The sequence below is a fragment of the Protopterus annectens genome, chromosome 4.part1, assembly GCF_019279795.1.
Source record: "Protopterus annectens isolate FY-2018-M chromosome 4.part1, PAN1.0, whole genome shotgun sequence".
NCBI classification, from domain to species: domain Eukaryota; kingdom Metazoa; phylum Chordata; order Ceratodontiformes; family Protopteridae; genus Protopterus; species Protopterus annectens.
Window position 1 is genome coordinate 621,031,202 of NC_056734.1, and position 27,354 is coordinate 621,058,555.

The window sequence follows — 27,354 nt, forward strand, 5'->3', positions numbered from 1 at the left end:
GACACTGATCTGTATGACCTGCCAGGTGCAGTCTGTGGCTGTCCACAAACCCCTGTATATGGCAGCCATGAGGTGGAACTGTGTGCGTGCATACACACATGCGAAATGTTAACACCTAGGGCGACCACATACACGCACACACTGCACCAACACTGCCCCACCCTGTACTGCTGCCCCTCACCAACACACATACACCCACATGTCAATTGGTGGTATCAGTGGCTGACTCAGGCATACCTAATCCACACCCTGTGCATATGATGACACTGTGCCACCTCCTGCAATCTCCAACATCATTGCGGGAACAGGTAAACAAATTGCTGATGCACAGGGTGACTACATAGAAGTGTATTAGTAGTATCATGTTGGTAACAGTACAGTGTGCTGCTATGACTGTGTGTTTATCCCAGCATGCCTGCTGCAGTAACTGTATGAATGTCCTGAATTGTTATCTGCACCCATAGTACATACCAAAATGTAACAGCTGCACATAATTGCATGCCGGTGGTAAGGTTGTCAACAGATAGCCACATACATGGGTAGCACTGGGGGAAAGCTAACGCAAGTAGTGATATGCAATGGTGGACATGTACAGTAATGGTGTCAAGTTGCCCACAACGACTATGCAATGTGGATGTTCGCACATGTAGATATGTGTGCAGTACCAATGTAATCCAAATCACAAATAACTATGACATAATATCAGTTCTACCATGGGCATCTGCGTTGTGTATTCCTGGGTACATGTTGATAGTGCCTACATATTTGCATTGTTACTTACTGTTATTGTTACCCCTTCTTTGTTGTACAATGCACTACTTCCAGCCCTGTTTACTGTAGCTTTGTTTGCATGCATGTTCACTTGGGGTTCCCTGGAACACTGCTTACACCTGCAATGCAGAGTTACAGTGCTTCTGTAGACTCCTAGTGACATCTGCATAGCGTACGATACGTATGTCAACTTTACACATGACAGAACATCACTGTCTGTCCTGTACGCATGTACGTTGCCTGTGACACATTGCACGTCTTACCTGGCATTTACCCACATCTGCAGTCATATATGCCAGTGCTATGAAACAGTAGCAGTACACCCACACATACACACCTACAGTATGTTGTTCTGGTACTCACCATGGCAATCACACTACTAGGGTAGCATGTGCAAAGGTAACCTGTGAATCACCTCTATGGTCCAGTTGTGGTTTATGTGAGTCATGTGTCAATGTCACGGCTGCCACATGTATGCAGTCAGCCATCACCCTTGGCCAGGAACGCACAACACATGTGTGGGATGCCACCACACAGCCAATCTGGGGACTGGGCTCTCTGAACCCAGTAATGTCATACCCTGTCAGGTGGCATGTCATATATACTACATCCTGGACAAACTTCAACCCCAATCCCTCCTGCTACTATTGATAAAACTCCTGAAGATGTTTCTGATAGTTTTGACCAATTCTTTCCTGAGACATTTCAGGCCCTAGCTAGCCATCTACCTCCTAGCTCCCCTGGTCCTGAAAGTAGCACCCCTAGAAACCTACTTGCGTTCAGCTGCGAACCAGTCACCACTTCACTTCTCCGTACCTTGATTGAAACAGTGAAACCCACTACACTTTCTGCTGATCAACTCCCTGCCGAGTACCTATCAAAATCAGATGATGCTATTGCTTACCCCGTCTCAAAGGTAATCAAACGAACCATGGTAGAATCTAAATTTCCCACCATCTGGAAAATATCATATGTAATCCCACTTCACAAAAGAGGCAGCTCTACTGAATTTTCCAATTATAGGCCAATAGCTATACTCTCTCCACTTGCAAAGATTATGGAAACTTTATTCATAGACAATTCATGCACCACCTAATCCAAAATCGCCTTATGGCAGACACTCAGCATGGCTTCCGTCCTCATCACAGCACTACTTCAGGCCTCCTAGCCTTTACTAACACCATAAACCATACTTGCAACACTAATTATATATCCTCAGCCCTCTTTTTTGATCTTTCCAAGTCATACAATATGGTTGATCACCAACTTGTAATCCACACCCTGCAAACATTCTGTCTAGATACCGGAGTCTTCCAATGGTTTCAATCCTACCTGCATGGTCGACAGCAGGCTGGCCTCTGGCAGAACAAACTCTCTAACCTTCTACCTAACACCCTCAGAGTACCACAAGGCTCTATACTAGGGCCCTTGCTGTTCTCCATCTTCATTAACGACCTTTATACTGTCACCCCAAAAGTCAGCTGTATCCAATATGCTGAAGACTCTACTCTGATCTGCTCAGCCACATCTCCAGTAGAGTTATGGTCAGCAACCCAGACCACCTTTAATACAATAGAAAACTGGCTTTCTGAACATCGTCTGATCCTAAATCCCAAATAAACTAAACTGCTGTTATTTCACCAACACGTAGGTCTACCGCTTTCACCTTTACCATAACATCAACTGATGGCACAATAATCTCCCCTGACCCATCTACTAAACTATTAGGTGTCATCATAGACAATAATCTCAAATGTGACCTACATGTTAACCAAATATCAAAGCCATCAATAAAAACTAGGTTCACTTTACAGAATAAAAGCCTTCCTAGCCCCTCCAGCTAAAGGTGCCATAGCTCGCTCACACCTTCTTTCAACCCTTCTGTATGCATCCCCTCTACTCTCGAATATGAACAAGACTGTCCTTAACAAACACTCAGTTTGCTACAACCACATTGCCAGGTTTACCACTGGGCTGCCTTTTAGGACACATCATTGCATCAATCTAAATCAGCTTGGTTGGCTTGCAATACCCAGCCTAATACAGTATAACCAACTGATTATGGCCTATAAAATCCTCTATAATACGGACAATACTCCTGCACTTCAAATATTATCACCCCCGATAACAATCCTAGACCGCTTCGATCCTCTAACGAACTACTAATTCAGACTAGCAAATTTAATAACACAGCCAGTGATTCTCTCTTTGCAAACTCTGTAAGTAGATCCTGGAACTCACTTCCAGCTGATATTACCTTACTTTCCACCTTAGGTCAATTTAACACTAGACTCAAACAACATTTGTCACTTAACTGGCTATGTCAATGTATCAAGCCTGGCTAACTCGAATGTGTGAAATCTGTGAACATGTTTACTGTGTAATTTAATTTAATCCTGACTTATGCGCAGGACTAACATTAACCTGTGGAACATGTTTAACTTGCTTACTTATGTAATCTCTGTAAATAATCTGTTTGTAATATGTAATGCTGGTATTATGTAATGCTGTATCTGCTTACCCTTGTAGCTTTTCTCCCCGGGCCTCCCCTGGAAATGGACATGCATCCAGTCGGACTATCCCAGTCAACAAATGTAGGATAAATAAATAAATAAATAAAATATATTACAGTGACTACAAGACAAGTCAGACATTGACACACACTGACAGCATGCTGAACACACTGGGGCATACATGGGGACTCAGAATAGCATCCTGCCTGAGCATCACACACCTCAGCAGCTGGCACACAGGCATATGTTCCGTTGGAACAGAGCACATGCCACACATGGCACACACATCCCCTGTGCCACACACTCACAGCCTTTAGGGCTACACAACACACCTGCTACAGACGTGTCAGGTACCTGTCTTGGGTGCTGCACTGGGGTCCCGCTCAACAGGCTGTATCTGGTGAAGGTCACAGTGATATGCCTCAGGGGCACTATGGTCCACCACAGAACACATGCATACAGGTCAGTCAGAGGCATGGACACATATGACTCACTCATTGACCATGCCAGTATGGCTGACCTGAGACATACCTCCCTGGACTACATGATAGGGAACATAGAATGGATCTCTCAGCATGTGGCACAGGCCAGTATGAGCCTGATCTTGGTTGCCAACATACCCTCACCACGTATGCTACCACTATATGTGGGAAGGGTGTTGTATGTCTACATTATGCTCAGTCTCCACTGTCATTCATAGGGTATCCGCTGGCTGTCAACATGTGCTTACATGCTAGGGAAGCCACAATGATGTGCAAGGGTCATCTTGCACGTGACACCCATGGCCCGATGTATAATGGCAAAGCTCTTTGGTACACACATACTGCCTTATGCTGCAGGACATGGTTTACATAGCCACCTCCGTGGGTATCACACAGGTTATGACACTAACAGTGCTGCTACACAACAACAGCAGTGTACACCGGAAGATGCATGCACCAGACAATGTCCTCAGCATGGTGAACTGCAATGTCTGTGCAGTACCAGATTCCTGATTCATGGCTCACAGGTGTTACCCATCACTGACAGGTTATGCCCCATACCATGCCTGTCGTCCCCTACACATGTAACACACATGGACAGGGGGGTGGTATCCCAAGGTGCCACAGATACACACACCTCTAGGTTGTTGGCACAGCACAAAGCATCAGGGCCTAATCATGTGCAGCTAACAGTGTGTCGGACTGCCATCTGGTTCATAGCCTGGCACACACAACCCTCCCATACACAGGAAGACCACCTATCCACCATAATAACACTGGCAATATGACAGTCTCAAGAACTGTGTTTATATGGCTGTACTGCATCCAGCCAAACATTGTGTGTGAGCATTACTGTAGCTACAACACACTAGTTGGGTTCACAGCATGTGGTCACTGAATTGCAGTGGATTGACATGTTACCACTACCACAACAGGTGGGAACATGCAGCACCTGTACATCGACTACATGTACACTATATGGCCCAGACCAGATGTGTATCCCCTGCTGTAGGTATTTTACCATATACACCCACACTGTATAGAGACATACCACGTGCGGACCCTGCACAGTAAGACACAGTCATAGGTTCATAGGTTCATAGGTTCATAGGTTCATACTAGGCTATCTGCCCAAGGGCAGGGCATTTATAAGCCTAGCCCATAGTTATGTGGCTTTCGCCACCCCTTTAGTTTGAATAAAAACTATGCCTATTATTTTGCTGTGCCTCTGTCAAGCAGTGACACTGAAGTAATCCATGGGGTATATCTGCGATCTCCCATCCATTGGTCAAGATTCCTCTTGAACAAGGCCAGCGAGGTGCTCTGCCTCACATGTACCGGGATTTTGTTCCACAGCATAGGGAGTCTCTGGGTGATGAATCTGTCCCTCCAGCACATTCTATTTATAACCGTGTCAAGGTTTAAGTCTCCCGCCCTTGTGGTTCTGAGGGATCTAGATTTTTTGAGGTGAAGCATATTCATCAAATCTGGGTTTGACATGGCCTTATATGTCAGGCACAGGTCACCTCTGAGCAAGCGGTATGAGACTGAATAGAGCTGGAGTTCTTTCAGTCGGGCAGCATAAGACATGTTTTTGAGACCCTTTATCCTTTTGGTGAGGAACTTTTGGGGCCTTTCAAGCTGCAGCAGGTGTCGGGTCAGATACATTCCGAACGGGGCATTGTACTCAATCATAGGTCTAATGAGTGATGAGTACAGGGGAACGATGACCTCCCTTGATCTAGATGTGAATCCCTTCATGATCAGGTGGGCAATATAGAAGGTTTTCCTAACTACTTTAGCAACATGAGTGTCAAACGAAAGGCTACTGTCAACCTGGGTCCCCAGATCCCTGATGACTTCTTCTGTGTTCAGTGGATTGCTACCTATATGGTAGCTAGGGGTAACCTTGTTTTTCCCGAAAGGTATGACTATGCATTTCTTGGCGTTTAACTTTAGGCCATGGCTCTGGCACCAGTTATCCGTTTCTGTGAGGCCCTTCTGAAGGATATCTGTGTCAGATGTGTTTTTGACTATGGCGCCCAGTTTGCAGTCATCTGCAAACTTTGTCAGCCATAACCCTCCTGTGTTTGCTTGTACTTCAGAAAAGTAGATGCCGAACAAGAGTGGACCCAGGACTGAGCCCTGTGGTACACCACTAGTGACAGGCTTTGAGTCTGACATGGCTCCAGCAACTCTGACCCTGTGGGTTCTGTCACTTAGCCAGTTTGCAACCCATCTTGTGATGTATGGGTTTACATTCAAGCTGATGAGTTTTTCGATGATACCTGAGTGGGGTATTGTGTCGAAGGCCTTTGCTAGGTCGAGGTAGGCTGTATGGACTGCCTTTCCCTCATCAATGGCCTTGGTGACTGTCTCGAAAAAGTCAACCAAGTTTAAGAGGCAGGATCTGCCTTTGACAAAGCCAGACTGGGTTGGATCCAAAGTCTGCAAGTTCCCTATGTCTTTATTTATGAGTTCCATTATGATCCTCTCCATGACTTTGCAGATAAGGCTTGTCAAGCTAATGGGGCAGTAATTTCCAGGGTCGGTGGAGGCACCGCCCTTATGAAGTGGGACCACAGTCACCGTGCGCCACTCCTTGGGTATGTATCCTGAGGTGAGGCTAAGATTAAACAGCTGTCCTAATTGTGGGTTCAATTCCTCGTTGAGTTCATGAAGCACACAGCCGGGGACACCATCCGGTCCCATGGATGCTGTGTTTTTTGCCTTAGTGAGAGCAGTTCTCACCTGGGCGTTGGAGATGTTTGGGAGGCTACAATCCTCTGGTATAGATATCTCTCCTTTTGGGGGGGGGGAGTTTGCACTGAACCTGTCAGCCAGTATGTTGGCAATGTGTAAAGGTTCAGTAATTTTCACATCATTTTGAACTAATTCTGAGCATATCTGGGAGTTTACTCCTAGGTTTCTAACATAGCTAAAGAAGGCCTTATGATTGTCTTTTGAGTCCTTGGCGATTTTTCTCTCAAAATTTGCCTTGGATGATTTTATGAGAGCTCTTAGTTTTTTACTTATGATGATCAAAGGTGTCTTACCTTTCAAGGATTTTGCTCTATCTTGCAGTAGCTTCCTCCTTTTGTTGTAGAGCTTGTTTATGGCTGGGGTCCACCAGACTGGACGCTTGCCTTTGGTACAGAGAGTCTTAGTTTTGTTTGGGATAGCCTGATCCATGCAGTCCTGTAGATGCTGGTAGAAGGCATTTGTAAGTGATTCAGCGGTTTGAATAATGTTTACCACTGGTTCGGGGGCCTTAAAGGAGACCACACTAGTTTTTAGAAGTGTGAAGTCGGCTTTTGAGAAGTTTTTCATTGTGGTCTTTTTTGTTTCAGGTGGGGGCGGGATGAGGACCTCCAGCGAGATTAGTTTATGATCTGATCTCGCCAGTGAGGGGTATACTTCCAGTGTTGAACATTTTGATCCCATGTTCGTGATGATGAGATCAAGTATGTTTTCTCCTCTTCTGGGGATGGTGACTAGTTGTTCCATGGCATTTGAGTTTATGAACTCCAGGAATCTTTGGGTTAGAGTGTTTGGGCTTGAGTAGTGTTCCCAGTCTATATTAGGGTAGTTGAAGTCACCTAGTATGATGGTGTTTGGAGATACATTTATCCCCTCCAATGTTTTCAGGAAGGCCATATGAGGTTCCTGAGTTTGAGAGGGTGGCCTGTAACATGCTACAAATTGCAGAGCAGTCTTGCCTATGGTTAATTGCACCTGGATGGTCTCTGATGCATCGTGCGTTGCCACCAACCTTGAGGTGTGGGTGTCCTTTATGAATATGGACACCCCCCCTCCTTTCTTGGTGCTGTCTGGATTTTGGGGCCGGAACACATGAAATGAGGTGAAACCTGTTAGTGCTGGGGTGCTCTCAGGAGCCTTGAACCAGGTTTCTGTCACAGCACAGACATCGATGTTCTCCATATTGAGAAGGGCCTCGAGTGCGTGCATCTTGAGATTGAGACTTCTGGCGTTGAGCAGCATTACCCTTAGTTTTTTCTTTTTGGTGTTCTAGGGTGGTAGGTTTAGAATTTGAGCCTTGCCTAAAAAGGCACTATGGGGTGGCAAGAGCCTTTGCCAATATCCGGAAGCCCAGGGTGACAGGTGCAAGCCGTCCCTTGCGAAGCAGCGTGGCTTGTCCAGCATGTCATCCCAGGCAGACAGACATTGGATCCCCTTTGAATGACACCAGAATTTAAGCCAATTATTAAAGCTGATCATCTTATCACTGTATTGTGGCATCATTCTAGGTGAAGGTAGGATACTGCTCAAGGTCAGAGTCATACCTGCCTGGGCTACATAATCAGAGAGCTCCTTGATGTCCCTTTTCATGTAGTCCAAGGAGGTACGTCTCAGGTCGTTGACACCAGCATGGACAATGACTGAGTTGTACTTGTACCTGCTGTTGAGAGACCTGAGTGCTTGCGTTATGTGGTGGATTCTAGCGCCCGACAGGCAGCTTACTGTGACCTTCTCCTTACTCAGTCTGGTGAGCGGGACGTCAGTGTGTCTGACTATGGAGTCACCAATGACAAGTGTGTCTGGCATTGTGTTTGGCCTTAAGGGCTGTGACTGTTTGACACTCTGATTGTGTGGTCTATGTGTTGCATGTGTTGGGTACTGAGGTGGTAGCTGTTTGGGTGTCTGCTTTGGTGGCCTCTGCTGTTTTGGTAGATTTTTGATCAGAGCCTCCGAGTATGTCTTTGTGTGATTTTGTGTATGATTTGAAGTAGTGATGGTACTATGTGTGACTGGGTATGTATTGTGTGTGGTTACCTTCTCCTCCTGTCTGGTCTTGCCAGTCCTATGTTGAGAGAGCCATATTGGTATACATTGCAAATACCATTTATCCACTCGAGGCATGTGTCAGACATGGTAACTACTGCAGGTCACAGGTATTTATGTGCATGTGTCACACACATACATCATGTGTGCAATGCCATTGCTGGTTTAGGCAATGGCATGCATTGTTATGTACAAAGACCCACACAAGGTCATACTGTGTGACACAACCACACGTGGCAGTTGTGGGTTATCAAAACATACCTATCTGTACTCTGACAATGGTAATAGACACAGTAGCAGAGCGCACTATTGGCATTACTAGCCAACTAGCCATGTTTGGCTGTGCTGATAGTGTGGTGACATCCCCTGTGTTTACTGGGGGAATATGCAGCATCTGGTGTATTGTAGTATTTGCTAAAAGGATCTGTTCTCTCACACTTGCATTTACACACACCCTACTACCCCCACACACATGCACACTTGCCATTTGCAGGATTCATTCCCCTACTTAACTAAGTCACGACACGTGAAAGAGACGCATTAGCAAAGCGCACTATTCAGATTACTAGATAGTTCCTCTTCTCTGGCTGTACTTATAGGGTGCTGACAACATCAGTATTTTGAAAGGGTAATGTGCATCAGGTAGTGTGATCTCCTGATTGCCAAAACTAACATGTTTTTCATATGGAAATGCACACACACAAACTCCCCACATCCAAACACACACACATGCCATTTACAGGTTTCAAATTCCTACCTAACTACATTACGACACTTGGGAGAAACGCATTAGCAGAGTGCGCTATTCGCATTACTGGGAGGCTTCCCTTCTCCTGCTGTACTTATAGGGTGCTGACATCATCTGTGTTTAGAAAGGGGAATGTGCATCCTGTAGTGTGTTCTCCCAGTTGCCAAAAGGGACATTTCCCTCACACAAAATTGCACACACACTAACCCCCCTCATCCAAACACACACACTTGCAGGATTCAAACCACTACCTAACTATGTTATGACACTCGAGATGGATGCATTAGTAGAGCGCGCTATTCTCATTACTGGGAGACTTCCCTTCTCCTGCTGTACTTATAGGGTGCCGACATCATCTGTGTTTAGAAAGGGGAATGTGCATCCTGTAGTGTGTTCTCCCAGTTGCCAAAAGGAACATTTCCCTCACACAAAATTGCACACACTAACCCCCCCTCATCCAAACACACACACTTGCAGGATTCAAACCACTACCTAACTATGTTATGACACTCGAGATGGACGCATTAGCGGAGAGCGCTATTCGCATTACTGGGAGGCTTCCCTTCTCCTGCTGTACTTATAGAGTGCTGACATCATCTGTGTTTAGAAAGGGGAATGTGCATCCTGTAGTGTGTTCTCCCAGTTGCCAAAAGGGACATTTCCCTCACACAAAATTGCACACACACTAACCCCCCTCATCCAAACACACACACTTGCCATTTGCACGATTCAAACCACTACCTAACTATGTTATGACACTCAAGACAGACGCATTAGCAGAGCACGCTATTCGCATTACTGGAAGGCTTCTCTTCTCCTGCTGTACTTATAGGGTGCTGACATCATCAGTGTTTAGAAAGGGGAATGTGCATCCTGTAGTGTATTCTCCTAGTTGGCAAAAGGGATACTTCTTTCAAACAGTCTTGAACACACACTAACCCCCTCCACACACACTGAGCATGTACAGGATTCAAACCCCTACCTAATTATGTTATGACACACAAGACAGATGCATTAGCGGAGCACGCTATTCGCATTACTGAATGGTTTCCCTTCTCCTGCTGTACTTATAGGGTGCTGACATCATCAGTGTTTAGAAAGGTGAATGTGCATCCTGTAGTGTATTCTCCTAGTTGGCAAAAGGGATACTTCTTTCAAACAGTCTTGAACACACACTAACCCCCTCCACACACACACTGAGCATGTACAAGATTCAAACCCCTACCTAACTATGTTATGACACTCGAGAAGGATGCATTAGCGGAGCGCACTATTCACATTACTGGGAAGTTTCCCTTCTCCTGCTGTACTTATAGGGTGCTGACATCATCAGTGTTTAGAAAGGGGAATGTGCATCCTGTAGTGTGTTCTCCCAGTTGCCAAAAGGGACATTTCCCTCTCACACACACAAACCCCACTCACCCACTGAGCATTTGCAGGATTCAAACCCCTACCTAACTATATTATGACACTTGAGGGAGACGCATTAGCAGAGTGCACTATCGGAATTACTGGGCATCTCTTCTGCACCTGTAGTATTTATAGGGTGCTGACATCTTTATTTCTACAGAGGTATGTACATGTAGTACTACCTGTCAGGTGGGGGATAGCATATATATGCATTTGCAGCCACCTACGTCAGGGTCAGATATGCACATCGCACTGGCAGGTTATGTTCTATACCATGCTTTGGGACCACAGGACCTGTAACACACAACACAACCAGTCCAGAACACCACACCCACATCCAGGACACACACTTAGCTTCCCTGGGAACAGTGCCAGGATATGCAGGTGTTCACATACACCATTCCAGTTGTTAACATCAGGTACAGGCATATTGTGTGTGAGAACTACTCAGGCCTCTACCACTTTACCCTACAGCCACTACAATTTGTGGGTCCATGTGCTATGGCAAAACCACACACCACAGCCACATGGGGGAATACATATTGCACCTGTCCATCTGCAACGTGGGTACTCACTGTTCCACACCAGAGGTGGACCACCATTGTTGATATCTGACCATACCCACCTTTCCCTGGACATCCATATCCCATCTCCACCCCCAGGCAAGGTTGTCACTGCACACAAACTGTATTTAGCACAAGCAGACTCTACACTTGTGTAGACTGGGGTGGACGACTTCAGAGGACCCATGCTGGAGGACTATACTGGCCACTCAGCATAATCCTTGACAATTGCATTCTATGAGCATGTGTACAGTTTGCATTGGTTATGCTATCCCACATATACCCATGACTGCTCCACAACAAGACACCCATCAGCTGTACACCAGCCATATATGCGCCATACAACAGACAGAGTGACCTAATACATTGCAGAGCTGTAGCCCACAGAGGGAGGACATCTGTGAACAGTTCCGGCACGGCACTTCATTCACACATACTCATTACAACACAGTGTTGACAGTGGAATCGTCCAGAGAATGCAGATAGGGCTCCCCTCAGTCTGTTATTGACGGACACCTACTGTCAGAGATCCTCAGCAACCCTCTCATAGCACACACCGACAACATGGCTGTGGCTTAGCACATTCAATCCCTGGGACCTCCACGGTGCCCCTGCTTGACAGAGGCACAGCTCACTAGCCTCACATGTTGCCTTCTGTGACCTATTTACAGTGGCACAGTAGCCTACTATCCTGGGGATGCAGATGCCAAGCACACTCTGGCTGAGCTGTCATTCCCTAGGGCAACAAGTCTAGTATTGACCTCTACACCCATATGTTCAATTGTCGGATGCACAATATTTGTTGTGCTGTTCTACTGTTTGCAGGTCTTTATTGCCATAGCATTCCCTGCTCCTATGACCAACTTGTGTATCTGTGGAAGATGTTTGCATATGACGGCGATCCACTATATCACTTATGTCTCTGTAGTCATTTCCTGTGTGCACTGGGCTGATTGCTGTGTTGTGGTTGGTTCCTGGACTGACACGTACAAATATCAGATATGTGTGGCCAACTGCTAAACGGAGATATGGCCTAAGTGTGTGAGCATGTCCAGTTCAGCCTTTCCATGGCATGTTGTCTGACATATGCCTCATTTATCAAAGTGTGCGAGCATGCCCAGTGTGAGCTTTCCATATGTTGCACTCTGAAGTTCACCACATATTTGGGAGTGTGTGAACTTCAACAATATCTCACGTTTATGGTTGTGTGTTGGGTGTCATGTTGTGTACTAACTGGCCAACTGCTTCGTGTCTGCCACAACAGGGATTATACTGTGCCTGCAGGGATTGCATGGGATACTTTGCAGACAGTTCTCAACATACTTTCATAATGACCCAACACTGTAGTACCGTATAGTGTACTGGTTCAGTACTTTCACTGTGGTGGACAGTATCCTGGGCTTTAGTCCTATGACTGCTTGACATCTTCATAGTGAGCACAACAGACTGTGTAGGGGCCAGTTGTGCACATATGACCATGTTGCAATATGTTCAGATATGGACTACCTACACCAGGCTCGTCCAACATTGCTAGTGTATTCCACAACATAGGTGGACATTGGCAAACACTAGTGATGTTCCCTAGGTCATTTCTGATGCTAGTCACAGGGTGTGTTTGTCCTTCGACACACATTGTAACTGGAGTTTGCCATGACATATGTCATGGCTAGTATACTGTGCCTCCGTCTACCTCTGACATAACAGTGATACCCAGGGTTAGCCTACCATCTCCCATACACTCATCAGGATTCCTCTTGAGGGGTGTCGATATGTGGCTCTCTGGCTGACCTGTACCAGGAGTTTACTGAAGAGTGGGGGTGCCTTCTGTGTTATGAATCATTCTGTACAGCTTGTCCTATGTATGTCAGTGCTGGGGTTCAGGTCTCTCATGTGCATAGCTCACTGCCATTCAGATCGTACAAGGTGCAACATGTTCATTCATTCCAGGTTGGACATGGCTTCATACATCAGGCACAGCTTTCCTGTAGCTGGGAAGGATGGCGGTGTGTGGGGCTGCAGTTTGTTTACTCAGGCAACACATGGCATCTGTTCATGCTCTTTGCTACCCCTGGTGGGGTACTGTTGTGGACTTTACAGTTGATGGAGGTGTCTGCTGCGGTATATCCCACAGGGGCTATTGTAGTCAGTTGTGATGCTGATGGAGGATAGCTGCAGAGCCACAGTGAGTTCCCCTTATCTACATCTGCCAACCTTCATGTTTGGGTGGGTATATGGTACATGTTTCTGCGAACACTACAGCCACATGTTTGTCCCGTGCAGGATATTTATCACCTTTTGTACCCAGGTCTCACATTACATGTTAGGTACCTCATGGGTTAACACCTGTGTGGTAATTTGTGGGCACTTACTGTATATCCACTGTGGTTGTCTATACACAGTTCTGCAATTAGCTTGCTGACATGGCTATGGCTACAGTTGTCTGTTTGTAGGTGGCCCTTTTGTGGGTTGCTTGTGTCAGCTGGGGGTCGGATATGGTGGGCTGTTTGTACTCCTCTGCATACATGTTCAGTCGCAGTCCTTCCATGTTGGCCTATACCTATGGGACATATATTTAGAACGGGGGGGGGGCCAAGACCAGGCCTTGTGGGATGCCACTCATATCCGCTTTGTAGTCTGACATGGATGCGGCATGTCTGACCATGTCAGTTCTATCCTTGGTCTGGTTTGCAACCCCTCTACTGACATAGGGGTATATATTTAAGCTGCTGAACATATCCATACTGAACTCGTACGGTATTGTCTAGAAGCATGTGCATGGTCCAGCTACGTTGTGTGGACCACATTGCCCTCATCAATGACCTTAATGACTGCTTCAAATGGGTCAGACATGTTTAGGGGCAGGTTCTGCAGTTACGACAGCCACACTGTGTAGGGTCCAGTATCAGTAGGTCCACAATAGCCTTCTGTCTGCGGTACATACTGATCCTTTCCATGGCTGTGCAGAACAAGCTTGTCAGGATCCTGGGGTGGTAGTTTGGAGCATCCATTCAGACAACACCTTTGTTGTGATGGACCACTGCTGTTGTACACTGCTCTTTGGGTACATATCCTGTGGTAAGGCTGACATTGGGCAGTAGTGTGAATTGGCATTCCATTATTCTTGGAGTCCATGTTGGCCTCAGCACAGGACACCATCACATACCTTTGGTGCTGTGTGTTCTTATTTGCAGATGATGGCTGTTACCTCAGCATCTGCAATGTCAGGGGACCATCAGTCTGCTGGGATAGGTATTTTACACTCGGGGGGGGGGGGGCTGTTTGCACTACACCTGACAGGTTGTATGTTAGCAATATGTGTGTGTGTTTGGTATGTTGTTTGTAATATCTGTGTGATTCGGAGCATATCTGTGGATGCCCAACATGGTTCCTACCATCAGTTGAGTAACCCTAGTGATTATCCTTAGTGTCCTGTACGTTTTGTATCTTCATAGGTTCATGGGTTCATACTAGGCTATACACCCTAGGCCATTAGTAAGCCTAGCCAGAGTGTGTGTGTCTTTCGCCACCCCTTGCTATGTTCAATTATGGCCATTTATGAAGTTCTTCACTGTGCCTCTGTCTGGTCGTGACACAGTGAGGACCCCCAGTATACATGTACGGTCATCCATCCACTTGGCAATATTCCTGTTGAGGGGTGTCAGTGAGGGGCTCTGCCTACCATGGATTGGGATCCTGTTTCTGGGTGTGGGGAGCCTCTGGGTTATGTATCTGTCCCTCCAGCACATCTTATTTCATTATGTGTTGAGGCTGACATCTGTGACTCTCACAGCTCCAATGGCTTTGATTTCCTGTGGTGGAGCATGTCCATTACTCCTGTGTTGGACATGGCCTTGTACAACAGACATACAATGCTTCTGTGTAGGCAGTGTGTGACTGCAGTCAGCTGGGGTGTCTACAGCCAGGCAGCATATGACATATATTTCACACCCTTTATCCTGTTGGTGGGGTAACTATGAGGTCTGCCGAACTGCTGCAGGTGTCACGTACGGTACATCCCATATGAGTCATTGTACTAGATTATGGGTCTGATAAGGGAACAGTACAGCGGCACAGTGACCTCTGTTGATGTTGATGTGAATCCTTTCATGATACGGTGTCCAGTATCGACAATCTTCATAGCCACATTGGCATTGTGGGTGTCACATGACAGATTAATGTCGACCTGTGTCCCTAGGTCCATGATTACTCCTTGCATACATAATGGTTTGACACCTATGTGGTAATTTGTGTGTACCTTGTCTGGTATTTGGTGGGACATTCATACTGTCCAGTGTCTTCGGATGTCTGGGTGGAGTTCTTGTGTGTGAGAGTGTCGTCTGTCACATGCTACAGACTGTACAGCAGTTTTGACTACAGTTATGTGCACATGGGTGGTCTCCACTGCTTTGTGCATTGTCAGTTACCTGGCAATATGGATGTCTGTGCTGCATATGGATACTCCCCCTCCTTTGATGTTTTGGTGCAGGTGTTGGGGCCATAACACATGATATGTGGTATAACCTAGTAGTGCTGGTGTGCTATCACTAGGCTTGCAGCAGGCTTCTGTCACTGCACAGACATCAATGTTCTCCATAATGGGAAGTGCCTCAGGGGCATGCATATTGCAGTTTATACATCTGGCATTGGTCAGCATTACCCTTATGTTTCCTACCACTTATGTTTTCTAGGGTGGTGGGTAGTCTTTTTGGCCTTGCCTACATACAGCTCTATGGAGGCGGCAAAGGCCTTATCCAGTATCCAGACGCACACGGGTAACAGCTGCAAGCCATCCCTGGAACAGCAGCATGGCTTGTCATGCTTGACATCTCAAGCAGACAGACATTAGACCCTCTTGGACTGACAGCTGTAACTGTGCCAGCTGTTAAACATGAGCAATCTGTGTTTGTACTGTGGCATCATTCTTGGTGAAAGTTGGATGCTGAACACAGCCAGTGTCATACCGCCCTGGGGTATATACTCAGAGGGACCATCCATGTCTCTTTTGATGTTGACCAGGGAGGTACATCTCAGGTAATTCACACCAGCATGGACAGTGAGTGCATCATATTTCTGCTTGCTTTGGAGTGACCTGCGTACTTGTGTTATGTGGCATTTTGTGGCAGCCTACAGACAGCTTACTCTACCCTTTCCCTTGTTCAGTCTGGTGAGTGGGACAGCAGTGTGTCTGCCTATACAGACACCTATTACGACTGTATCAGGCATGTTGTTTCTCCTTCTGGCCTGTGACTGGTTGGCACACCAGCTTTGCGTACTATTCGTTGCATGTGCTATGTTTGAAGGTTGTGGTTGCTTGTGATCTGCTTTGGAGGCTTCTGTTGGTGTGGTGTGTTTGTAATTAAGGCCTCCGGGAATATTTGTCTGGGTTTATGTGTTTGGTTTACAGTTGTGGTAGGTCTATGTGGGACTGGGTTTGTGGTGTATGTGGTTACCTTCTCCTCCTGACTAGTTTTGACAGTACTGAGTTGGTGGAGCTCAACCTCTGGTTTGGATACATGGATGCATCTATCACATATATTTGTATTTATTGGGGGGTGTTGTGGTTGTCTGTGTAATTGGGACTGGTGTCACATTGCCTCTGGATTCACAGATTCTACTTGTTGTGGCTGGACTTTTAGTGGATTGTATGTGTGGACATATGTTATTGCCATACTACTGGTCAGTGATTACTTCCCTTTTTTATGTTTGCTCTATCATGTGGTAGCTTCCTCATTCTCTTGCATGGTTTGGTAATGGCTGGAGTCCAGCATGCCAGATGCCTACGTGTATGGCATTGTGTGTTGTTGTTATTTGTGATTGCATACTCCAAGCATTCCTGGCTGTGTTCATGGAATGCCTGTATAACATGTTCTGTGGTGTGTCCCATATTCTGCACTTGCACAGGGACTTTTGTGGATTCAACATCGGTTTTGAGGGCTGCAACCTATGCTTTACACATGTTTTTCACTGTGGTATTCTGGCCAGGGACTGGGGTCAGGATGTGTATATCCAGTGTGATTACTCTGTGGTCTGGTCTTACCAGTGAGGGGTACACATCTCATCTTGCCATCCAGTACACATGTTGCTGATTATCACATCCAGTATGCTTACCCCTCTTGTGGGAGTGGTACATTGTTCCTGGGCATTTTGGTTTATGGAATCTGGGTAATTTTCTCCTACTGTGTTGGTGCTAGTATAATGCTCCCGGTGTATGTCTGGGTATTTTCAGTCAAGCAATATAATGTGGTTTGGGGGGATTGATATATTCATGTATTCCGACATAGGCCAGGTGCAGTTCCTGGTATTAGGACAGTAGTCTGCAGCAGGCTATATACTGGGAGGCGGTTTTAGCCATTGGTATTTGACCATGGCTAATCCATGCTGCTTCTTGTTGTGGTACCAACATGGGGGTGTGGTTATCCTTGCCATTTCTTGCTAGTCACCCTCCTTTTGTAGCATGTTCCATGTTTTGCGGCTGTACAGCACAGTATGAGGTGTGACCTGGTAGTGTTAGGGTGCTGATGTGAGCCTTGACCCAGTTCTCTATTACAGGACTGGTATCTACATTCTCCATACTGTGTGCGTTTACACTGCACACATCTTGCTGTTTATACATCTGTCATTGGGTAGCATTACATCTAGGTTCCTATCCCTTGTAGAACCTATGAAGGTGGGTTTGTGTTTTGAGACTTACCTATTCAGGGCATGCTGTGGGTACTGACAGCCTTTGCCAGTATCCATGGGGCATGGCATGATAGGTGCACGCCACCCCTAGCAGGTGGTGCATCATGTCAAGCTCCGCATGTCTTCACAGCCTGAAACACATTGGTTCCCCTTTGACTAACTGCATTACTTCAGCCAGTTATTGCACTTGATCATCCCATCGTCATTTTGTGGCTTCATGCTTGATAAGGGTGGATGTTAGTCAGGGTGCTCAGGTGTGCATATAGTACATGGTGCTACATTACTTAACACATAGCATTCATGCCTCAGGTGGTGCTGCAGGGCTGCCTCTGTCAGATGCGCATATAACACTTCCCTGTACATGTTTGTGAGCAGGTCATGTCATTTTAGGCATCCATGTTATTATTTGAGTGATTCAGAGGGGGTATCATTCCCAGGGTTCCTACTGAGCCAGTGTATGTGCTATGCGTTGCCTCTTTGCCAAGGCCAGGGCATACTGGGCACGCCTCCTTCTGCCTACTGGGGCAGGCTCAGGTTGTTCCTCCTCCGAGTCATGCTCTGTCTGTGATGGCCTTGGCAATGGTAGGGGGCTGTTTGGCCCGGCCCTATGCTGGTCCTGCTGCAGCTGTTTTCGCAAGATCATATTATGTAGCATAGCACATACCATGACAATTTGGGTACATGTAGTTGGTGTGAACTGCAAGGCTCCACCAGATGTGTCCAGACACCGAAACCGTGACTTGAGCAGCCCAAACACACGCTCTATTACATTACGTGTTTGTGCGTGTGCCTCATTATGGCGTTCCTGTTCAGGTGTGTGTGCGTTTCTGATGGGTGTCATCAGCCACGGCTCCAGTGCATAACCTGCATCCCCCACTAGGTGTCCGTGTGGGATGTCCCCATTGGCAAATGTCTGGTACAGCTGCGTCAAATGCCAGATGTGGGAATCGTGGTAACTCCCAGGGCAGCCAGCACACACATTCATTATTATGCCCTGAGCATCACACACAACCTGGCAGTTGATGGAGGGGAAGCCCTTGCGGTTAATGTAGGCCCTACCCCGCTCACCGGCTGATGATTTGATGCGTATGTGCGTGCAGTCTATTGCACCCAGTACCTCAGGGTATTCCGCTATTTGCTGGAAGAGACGCATATTGCTGGCCAATACCTCACGGGCATTGGGGAAATATACATGATCACCGACATGTGCTAACATGGCATCCAGGAACTGGTGCAGTACCCTGGAGGCTGATGCCTGTGATATCCCCATCATATCGCCAGTTGGTCTCTGGAAGGTACCTGTTGCTAGTATTCCTAGGCCAACACATACCTTGGTTTCCACTGGGATGGGTTCCCCTCTGTTGGTTCTTTGTGTGAGGCGTGGCCTGCACAGCTCAACAATTTGCTGCAGGAGCTCTCTGTCCACTCTATAGCGCTCTACTATCTCCAGCTCATGTAACCCGTGGTAGATGACCCTGGGCCTGTACACTCTTCCCCATCTCCTCACTGTGTGTTGTCTGGCACCATCTGCATTGTCACCACCCCCAGCAAGTCGCCTATGTCTCATTATGACAGCTATGGCAGCCCCTAACATTTCTGCTCTGAGTACAGCTTTTTCAGTTTTCACTTCTATTAGCTTACTCCTGTCTTGCAGTGTCTCTTAAGGGAAACATCCTGCACTACTGTTTGCAGAGTTTTAAGTGCTGGGCTGGGCTACTATTCTGCCTGTGTAATTGCCTGCTTCTAATTGTTTTCACCTGCTAGCTTCAGCAGTTATCCCTGCTAGCTTCCTATTAATTCTGTTGCTTCCTTTTTCCTCTCTGTTTCCTCAGGGGGGAGCAACGTGCATACTATCAGAAACACGCTCACAGTGGCTTACACGCACGCACACGTGCTTACACGGTTCAGAATCTACTTATTCAGGTTAAAACACGCATATACCCACGCAAACACTGTTACACGTCTGCCAACAGCCTCCAACATACTCAGCCTGCCCTACACGCGCGCACACCAGCGCAAACAGTGTTAAACATCTCCCAACACGCTCCCACATGCTCAGACTGCCTTACACGCCCGCACACTGTCCTACTCGCACTTCATGGCATGCACACGTGCGCATGCATGCCCAGCAAGAAACTCTGGTGTAAGTAACAGTGTACACCTTCCATTTCTTGACTTTCCATGACTTATCTAGTGGCACACCTCTTTCCATGATCTGTGCCTGTCATCTGTCATGTTACACTGGCCTCCAATGAACTGCATTTCTTTCTACCATTCCCCCCTGTGATGTCACCTATCTCCTACTCTATTCCTCCCCCTTATGTATCTCTTACACTACTCAGACTGTGCTCATTTGCTATGTGACTGTGACATTCAGTATCCGAACCCTCATTTACATGAGATTGCCTACTAATGCTTAGTTACATGTCTTAGACTCAGCTTCCCCCCTTAGCAACCACTACACGGTGGCCATGTTGTTTTTGGTCTGCTGGTCCCTGCATTGTCATTCCATGTATTGCATGAAACCCACATTTGTGGGTTTATAACCTTCATTTTCATGTTTTATGCAGCGCAGCCCGTTTGCGCGGGGCTGCTCTGGGTTTAAACATCGGCGATCGCCAAAAAAAAAATTATATTTTTATTATTTTGGCATCGGGTTATATTGCCAATGGCCACATATTTGGCCATTGGCATGCTGCCTGAGTCATATGCACCCTTTTTTTGGAGCTGACATGGCTCCGTTGTGGAATTTGCAGAAACGTACTCAGTTGTCAACTGAGTACATTTCTGCAGCTAAAACGTCTCTTACACGGACTGGTTTCTGCTTCGTGGATCGCTAATATACCTCATTTGCATACCTTTCGGATGCAAGTGCGGTATTTAGCATGTCCACGCTCAGTCCGTGTAAGAGACATTTTAGCTGGTCTCTTACATGGAGTTTAGGGCTGTTCCTGGATCGCGAGGCTTGCATGGAGTGTTGCACATCTCTTACACTCCGTGCAAGCCTTCGTGAATCCTGCCCAATGATCATAAACAAAATGAAATCTGGGGTACAAGTGCTTTAACTGTGGCTCAAACAACACCGTATTTAAAACTTATAGGCCATAGGTACAGCAGTTAGAACACAAAACAACAGGTCAGACAGCACATGCATCTATATTTATATTATGTCTTCCACTGTAATACTGAACTAGAAAATGTTCTCCTTTGTAATGCTACAGAAGATAACTGCTGTACTTAAGAGATAACTCTTTCACAGATCCCTTTTAATGCCCATTACATTATATCAATGCTGTTTTCTTTGCTTTGTATTTTAAACTTTGTAGTTAAGATTACTTTGTTGTGGCTTTGGCCCAATACACAGACAAAAGGTGTCTCAAACCACAGCACCAACCCAGTTAACAAATTAATAAATACAAAAAAAGTATGTGATAAGCTGCTTCTGTTGGTGAGCACAAACTTTAGCAGCAGTTTAGAGCTGCATACTTCATTTTCAAAGTATACTACTGAGTTAACAGCAAGAGGTTCTCCCATTCGATTCTTGGCTTGGGTTGGGAGGGCCTTCTGTGTGGAGTCTGCATGTCCTCCCCGCGGTCGAGTGGGTGTTCGAAAGACATGCGTTGAATGGGCGTGCCTTCATTGAAGGTTGGGCATCGGGCTGGCAATACAACACCATAAAAACCAACTGCCAATTATTAGTGGATCGGAGTTCCGCTGTGGCGACCCCTAACCGGGAAAAGCCGGAAGACAAACAACAACAACTACTGAGTTAAGAATACTGCTTACATGTGAATTCATGAATTGTTATTACTACAACTGGACTCAAAGAATGTGACTGAAATGAAATAATTTTTTGTTATTGTGTACTACTTTTTTGTTATTGTTATTGTGCACTACTGATATGTGATACTGGTACTACTTCACACAATCAACATGATTATAAAACTGATCTCAAATGTCAGAGATTGCTTACATTTGCATTCTCAAAAAAGTGTGCGACCATTTTAAGACATATGTCATTCAGAGGATAATACAGAAAAATACAATCACCAAACTGTTAATTAGGTAATTAGTTCTGAATTTTTGTCTTACACTTCATAATGGTGTTCACTGGGCCCCTTTATCTTGACCCCTTTCATATCACTAAACAGAAGCAGTCAGGGATTGAAGGGGGTATGGCTACTCACCTTATGAAACATAACATAAATCAAGCCAATGAAAAGTTAATCTACAAATGCAGCAAAATGCTTAAAAATATAATTTACAATTCCAGCTGCAGTACATTCAAGGTACACAGTGACACAAATGATTATGTCATGACATTAATGTAAAACCTTTCTTAAAGTGGTAGCATTATTTAAGAAGTGGTTGTGCAGCTGTAAATCTCCCAAATTATGGCTATTAAGAAACATGTAAAATCAAATTATATCTGAAAATATTACCTTAAAAAGATAAAATCTGTGATCATCCTGTTGGGAAAGCTTTGTCTGCAGTCTCTGAATTAAATGCTTGACTTGGTCAGTTCGAGAAGCAGTTATTAATGGTTCGGCTTTTCGAATGTCTTCAACTAAAGCATCAACATCTGAACTGTAAGAGCAGAAAAAATATTTCCACTGAAAATTAAGTATTATAGTAAAGTAACTCATATTTAAGAAATACAACAATAATTTCAGCAAAGTGGTTTTATAGTTATTTTCTAGTGTTCATGTTGGTAAATGTTTGAAATGTCAGGACCCTCTAGCGTGAGTCCTGAAATACGGAGAATGAATGGCCAAAAGAATAGACTTCCATATATTAAGTACAAGATGCCATTTCTCTGAATATTCTCTTTTCTTGTAGGTATGGTGATCTGTGAGTTGGCATATATAAAAGTTGGAGGTGTGGGGTGCAAAACGAAGTTTTAAGGAAATGCGCCATTTTCATGATCCGTTCTACTCTGTGTTTTCTGGGGGGGGGTTGGTGCCAACATTTCAGTAGGGAGCTGTTTCTTGTAGTTATGGTGATCTGCAAGTTGACATATATAAAAGACGGGGGTGTGGGTGTGGGGTGCAAAACGAAGTTTTAAGGAAAAGAGCCATTTTCATGATCCGTTCTACTCCGTGTTTTCTGGGGGGGGGGGGTGGCTTTTGAGTGCCAACATTTCAGTAGGGAGCTGTTTCTGTTAAAAATGCAGTACTTTCAGCTTTACCACGCTGTCTACACAATTTTAAAAATATTATAAAAAGTATTATTTTCAGAAATGTTCTTGTATGAGAGCAGTAAGCTATGTAAGCTAGATTTAAAACTATAAATTCGAGCCAACGTGGGAAAACAATTGTCTGAGTACCAGACACCTCCAGTGTAACCTAATCTTATAAAAATGTAGAAGTATGTAGAGTACATGGGTTACAGATACTTGTGACCTATAATATGAGAAACATATTTATAGTCATATATATGTGAGTGAGACATTAGAATTATAAGGTCAGTTTCCTGACAAATATCCTAGGTCTATGTAAAAAAAAAAAAAAAAATTAAGATATGACCAAAAAATGGAAATTAACAGAAAATTAGTAAATGAATGAACAAATTAATTTAAATGCATAAGTAGGTGCAGGGGTCCTGGGACCATTTTTAGGCACAACCTTGGCCTTAGGCAAAACAGAATACAAGGAATAAATAGAAATACAATGAGTAAATACCCAATTGGGAAATAGTGTATGACTTTCATAAACTTCAAGTCTCAAAATGTTGAGTGAACAGTTAACTAAGAAGCAGTAAACATAATTCAAACATTTCAAGTCTGGATATGAAAACTGCAAAGAATAAATTGATAAATACTAATTTTTTTACAAACTTCAAGTGAAGAATATTAAAAACAACAAGAGTTCATATTTTTTCATGAATTATGATGTCCTGATTGCTGGTTTCTAAGTGATGGAGATAAGAGTTAGAGTATTTATAATAAGATAATGAGAAATAATGTAGTTGACTGCATTAGGAGTCACATTCCCTAGTTAAGATTTAGTGTTAGCAATTGAAGAGTTGATAACATTGGCACCATACTGACATAGCAGATATCATTTTGCAGTTTGATTCTTGGCTGGGATGTCTTCTGTTTGGAGTCTGCATGTCCTCTCTGTGTTCGCATGGGTTTCTTTCAGGTGCTCTGGTTTCCTCCCACATTCCAAAGACATGCAGTAAGTGGACTGGACACTGTAAACTGGCCATAGGTGTAAGCGTGCATGCAGTGTGAAAGAATTACTGCAGCAGGTCTAGCCACATGGCAGTGTAAACCTTGGCTTTAGATGAGTGTGACTGCTGAAGTGACACCCCAACCCTATGTGCAAAAATGGGAAAAAGGGATTCTGGATGGATGGAACTGAAGAGTTGATATTAAACATAGTAAGTAGAGTTAGTGAATGAAACATGATAAAAAGACCTTTAGTGGAGTAGCAGATACATACTATTTACAGAAGTATTTACAATATTAACAGAATTATGCAATTTTGTCATTAATTTAGTTGGGTTCCAAAGATTATTTTAATGTATGGGTATAGTACAGGAATATGAATTGTATAGGAAGGGATTGTAACATTAGTCAGCATCTCTGAAACAAATGCACATATTTTTGACAAAAATGTACCTAATAGTTTTTGCCCTAAATGTTTTGTACTTTACTTCAAAGGTTCACAGGCGCATAATAAGCTAACAACCATTGGGGCTTTTAGAAGCCTGGTGATGCAACCCAAGTATATCCCAAAAGTTTTATGCGTTAGAGGTTATTTTAAGGGGTATATGTTGAAACTGAATAACAAGCTTTTGGTTCCTTACAAACGTTCCCTACTATGTGATTAGTACATAGACAGACATGCAAGAAGGATCAAAATGAAGACTAAGGTAACATTAAGAGTACTGTTGGGGTATCTTGCGCCTGTCTGAGTCAAAAATGATGATAGTATTTATTACGAAATATCATTACAGCAGATTCATAGGGATTTAGCTGATGTTTTTTACTGATGAAGCAAGTTCAGATTAAACAGAAGTCCTTCCGAAGCTTTACTTTTGAGTTCTGTGAGATATGGTGATGAGTGACAGAGAAGAATATAGTTGGTATTAAATACAATGGAATTGTGTGTGACTACATTGTTGATGTCATTAACAAAAAATGAGAAAAGTACTGGGACATCTGAGGAGAAGATCCCTGTAATGGGGATTTCATCATTATGTAATATATACAAGACGTGATTTGACAGGTAGTCAGTCAGCTAGGAGATTATATTTGTGCCAAATCCTTTTTTTCTTGAAGCTTTATTAATGGCAGAGGGTGGTTACCTCCCTTGCTCCCCGTTCAGCTCTATGAATATTCTAGTACAGCAGTATCCCTCTACCACAGTGTTGTAAAATTTACTGGTCCCTGGCTTTGTGCAGTAAGGGTAATATAGTATTAAGTGAAATCATTTTGGGGATATATTACAAAAGCAGAGCTATTAGGACTTCATGTCTGATGCTCTCCGTCACATTCTTGATCATTTATATGCTCATGATCCAGATGGACTTGTTGTGGATTACAATCAAATCATTACAAGTTCAATGGGTCTGTCACCCAGTAAATATACAGTTTGGCCTGTGTTTCACCAGTACCCGTGGTTAGACCAAGAACTTTGTTTTCTACACAAGCAGGGGCAAAGAGTTTAGAGGAGGTGGAGACAGACACACTTACCTGAGGACAATTTTATTCTAGATCAATATTATGCTCACTACTGCGCCTAAAGTCTCTAAATATTTTTTTTTCTTAAGTGAAATCTCAGCAAACAATCAACCGATGCACTCTTATGTGTTAATTCTAGCCCGTGCCACCCAGTCTTCCTTACTTACCATGCAATCTTTTCTGCCACTGAATTTGATAAGAGGGCTCAATTTTTTTCTAATAAGTTTGCCAAGATGAAGAGTGCCACAGACATCTTATTGCAAGATGAGTAGCTTCAGCTGTCTGAGATGGGTAACTTGGACTGCTACCACTGCGCTGAGTTTGAGTATGTTAATGAGAACAGCCTCGTGAACATGTTTTTGGCTATGCTTTCAAACAGAAATGATATGGACCCAGTGTATACAATACTGATTAAAACCGATTTCATGTGTCTTGGTCCATTAATTCTCAATAATAATCACTCACTTTTGAGGATGGGGAAATTTCCACATGACTTGAGGTGCTGGTGACCCCAGTGCTCAAACAAACTTCGAGTTCAAACATTCTGGAAGGTTACTGACCTGTCTCAAACACTTTATTTGCAAGGTTATGAAGAAACTAGTTTACATCCAGCTGTACATCCATCTAATGTCTCCTGAACTACTGAATTCCTATCACCCTTGCTAAAGATTCAGACATAATTGGAAACAGCTTTCATAAAAGTATGCAAGGGATCAGAAGAAATATTCTGCCCTAATCCCACTCAGTCTCTCTGCAGATTTTGACATAATTGGGTATAACCTGTATAGTCTCTCACAACTGTCATTTACACCATTCTTCTACAGACTGCCACTCCTCCCTCTAGCTACTTTCTCTCTTACAAAACTTCCATTCCCAGGTAACTACAAATACCTCTATTTTCTTTAATACAGATCTATACAAGCTCTCTTCCCCAATCAACCTAATGTTTCCTGCAGCTACTTGTCCTCTTAAGTTCTACCTCCTGCTAAATCCGTTGCTGCCTTTGTTACCCTTCAAATCTGGTTTGTACATAGAACCTAATTTTATAATCCAAAATTTCTCCATTTTATCCAATAAATTATGTTTTGTTGGATTAGATAGGCCGTCACCAACCACCACATCAAGCCCAACAAAAATAAAATGTGCAGCAGAATGTTCTCGTTTATGCTTAAATAAGGCACTTCTAGGGGGCTTACAGTTAATATCACTAAGATGGACAGCTATACATTGTTTAAAGGGTCTCAAAGTTTGGCCCACATAAAAGGCCCCACACTGGCATACTACATGTAAACAGCTGCCTCTCCACCAATAGAATTTGAAAAGTCAGGCAGTGTTGATGTTGGGAACATGCAAATTTTAGGTACTGTTAAATATTTCTCCTGTGGAGTCTAATTAGAGAAATCACAAGTATCATAGATACCATGAATCCTAGAATCCTGAGAAATTTCCTTGCTGAAGTTCTCAACTAAGTGGAAACACTCTGGAATAGCTCTAGATATAGATCTACTTTTCCTGTGGGAGAAAAGCTCTTTGAACAGATGCATCCATGAAACACCACAGGAATACTATTATGTGGGATGGAATTAAACAAGAATTTTGAATGTACTGGAAAATCAGATTGCAGAGGAGATCTCTTTCCCAAGTGAGAGGTTCCTGACACTTCAAAAAAACACACTGCAGAGATAAGCAAGTC

At 44.4% G+C, this 27,354-nt stretch overlaps 1 protein-coding gene across 1 annotated transcript in view; it reads right to left on the reverse strand.

The window, feature by feature from the left end:
- DAW1 (dynein assembly factor with WD repeats 1) overlaps positions 1 to 27,354 on the reverse strand; it is a 1,156,427-nt gene that overhangs the window by 971,411 nt on the left and 157,662 nt on the right. Inside the window, exon 3 of the mRNA XM_044070429.1 lies at positions 22,414 to 22,558. Coding sequence (XP_043926364.1) covers positions 22,414 to 22,558 — 145 coding nt within the window. The remainder of the gene's footprint in view (positions 1 to 22,413; positions 22,559 to 27,354) is intronic.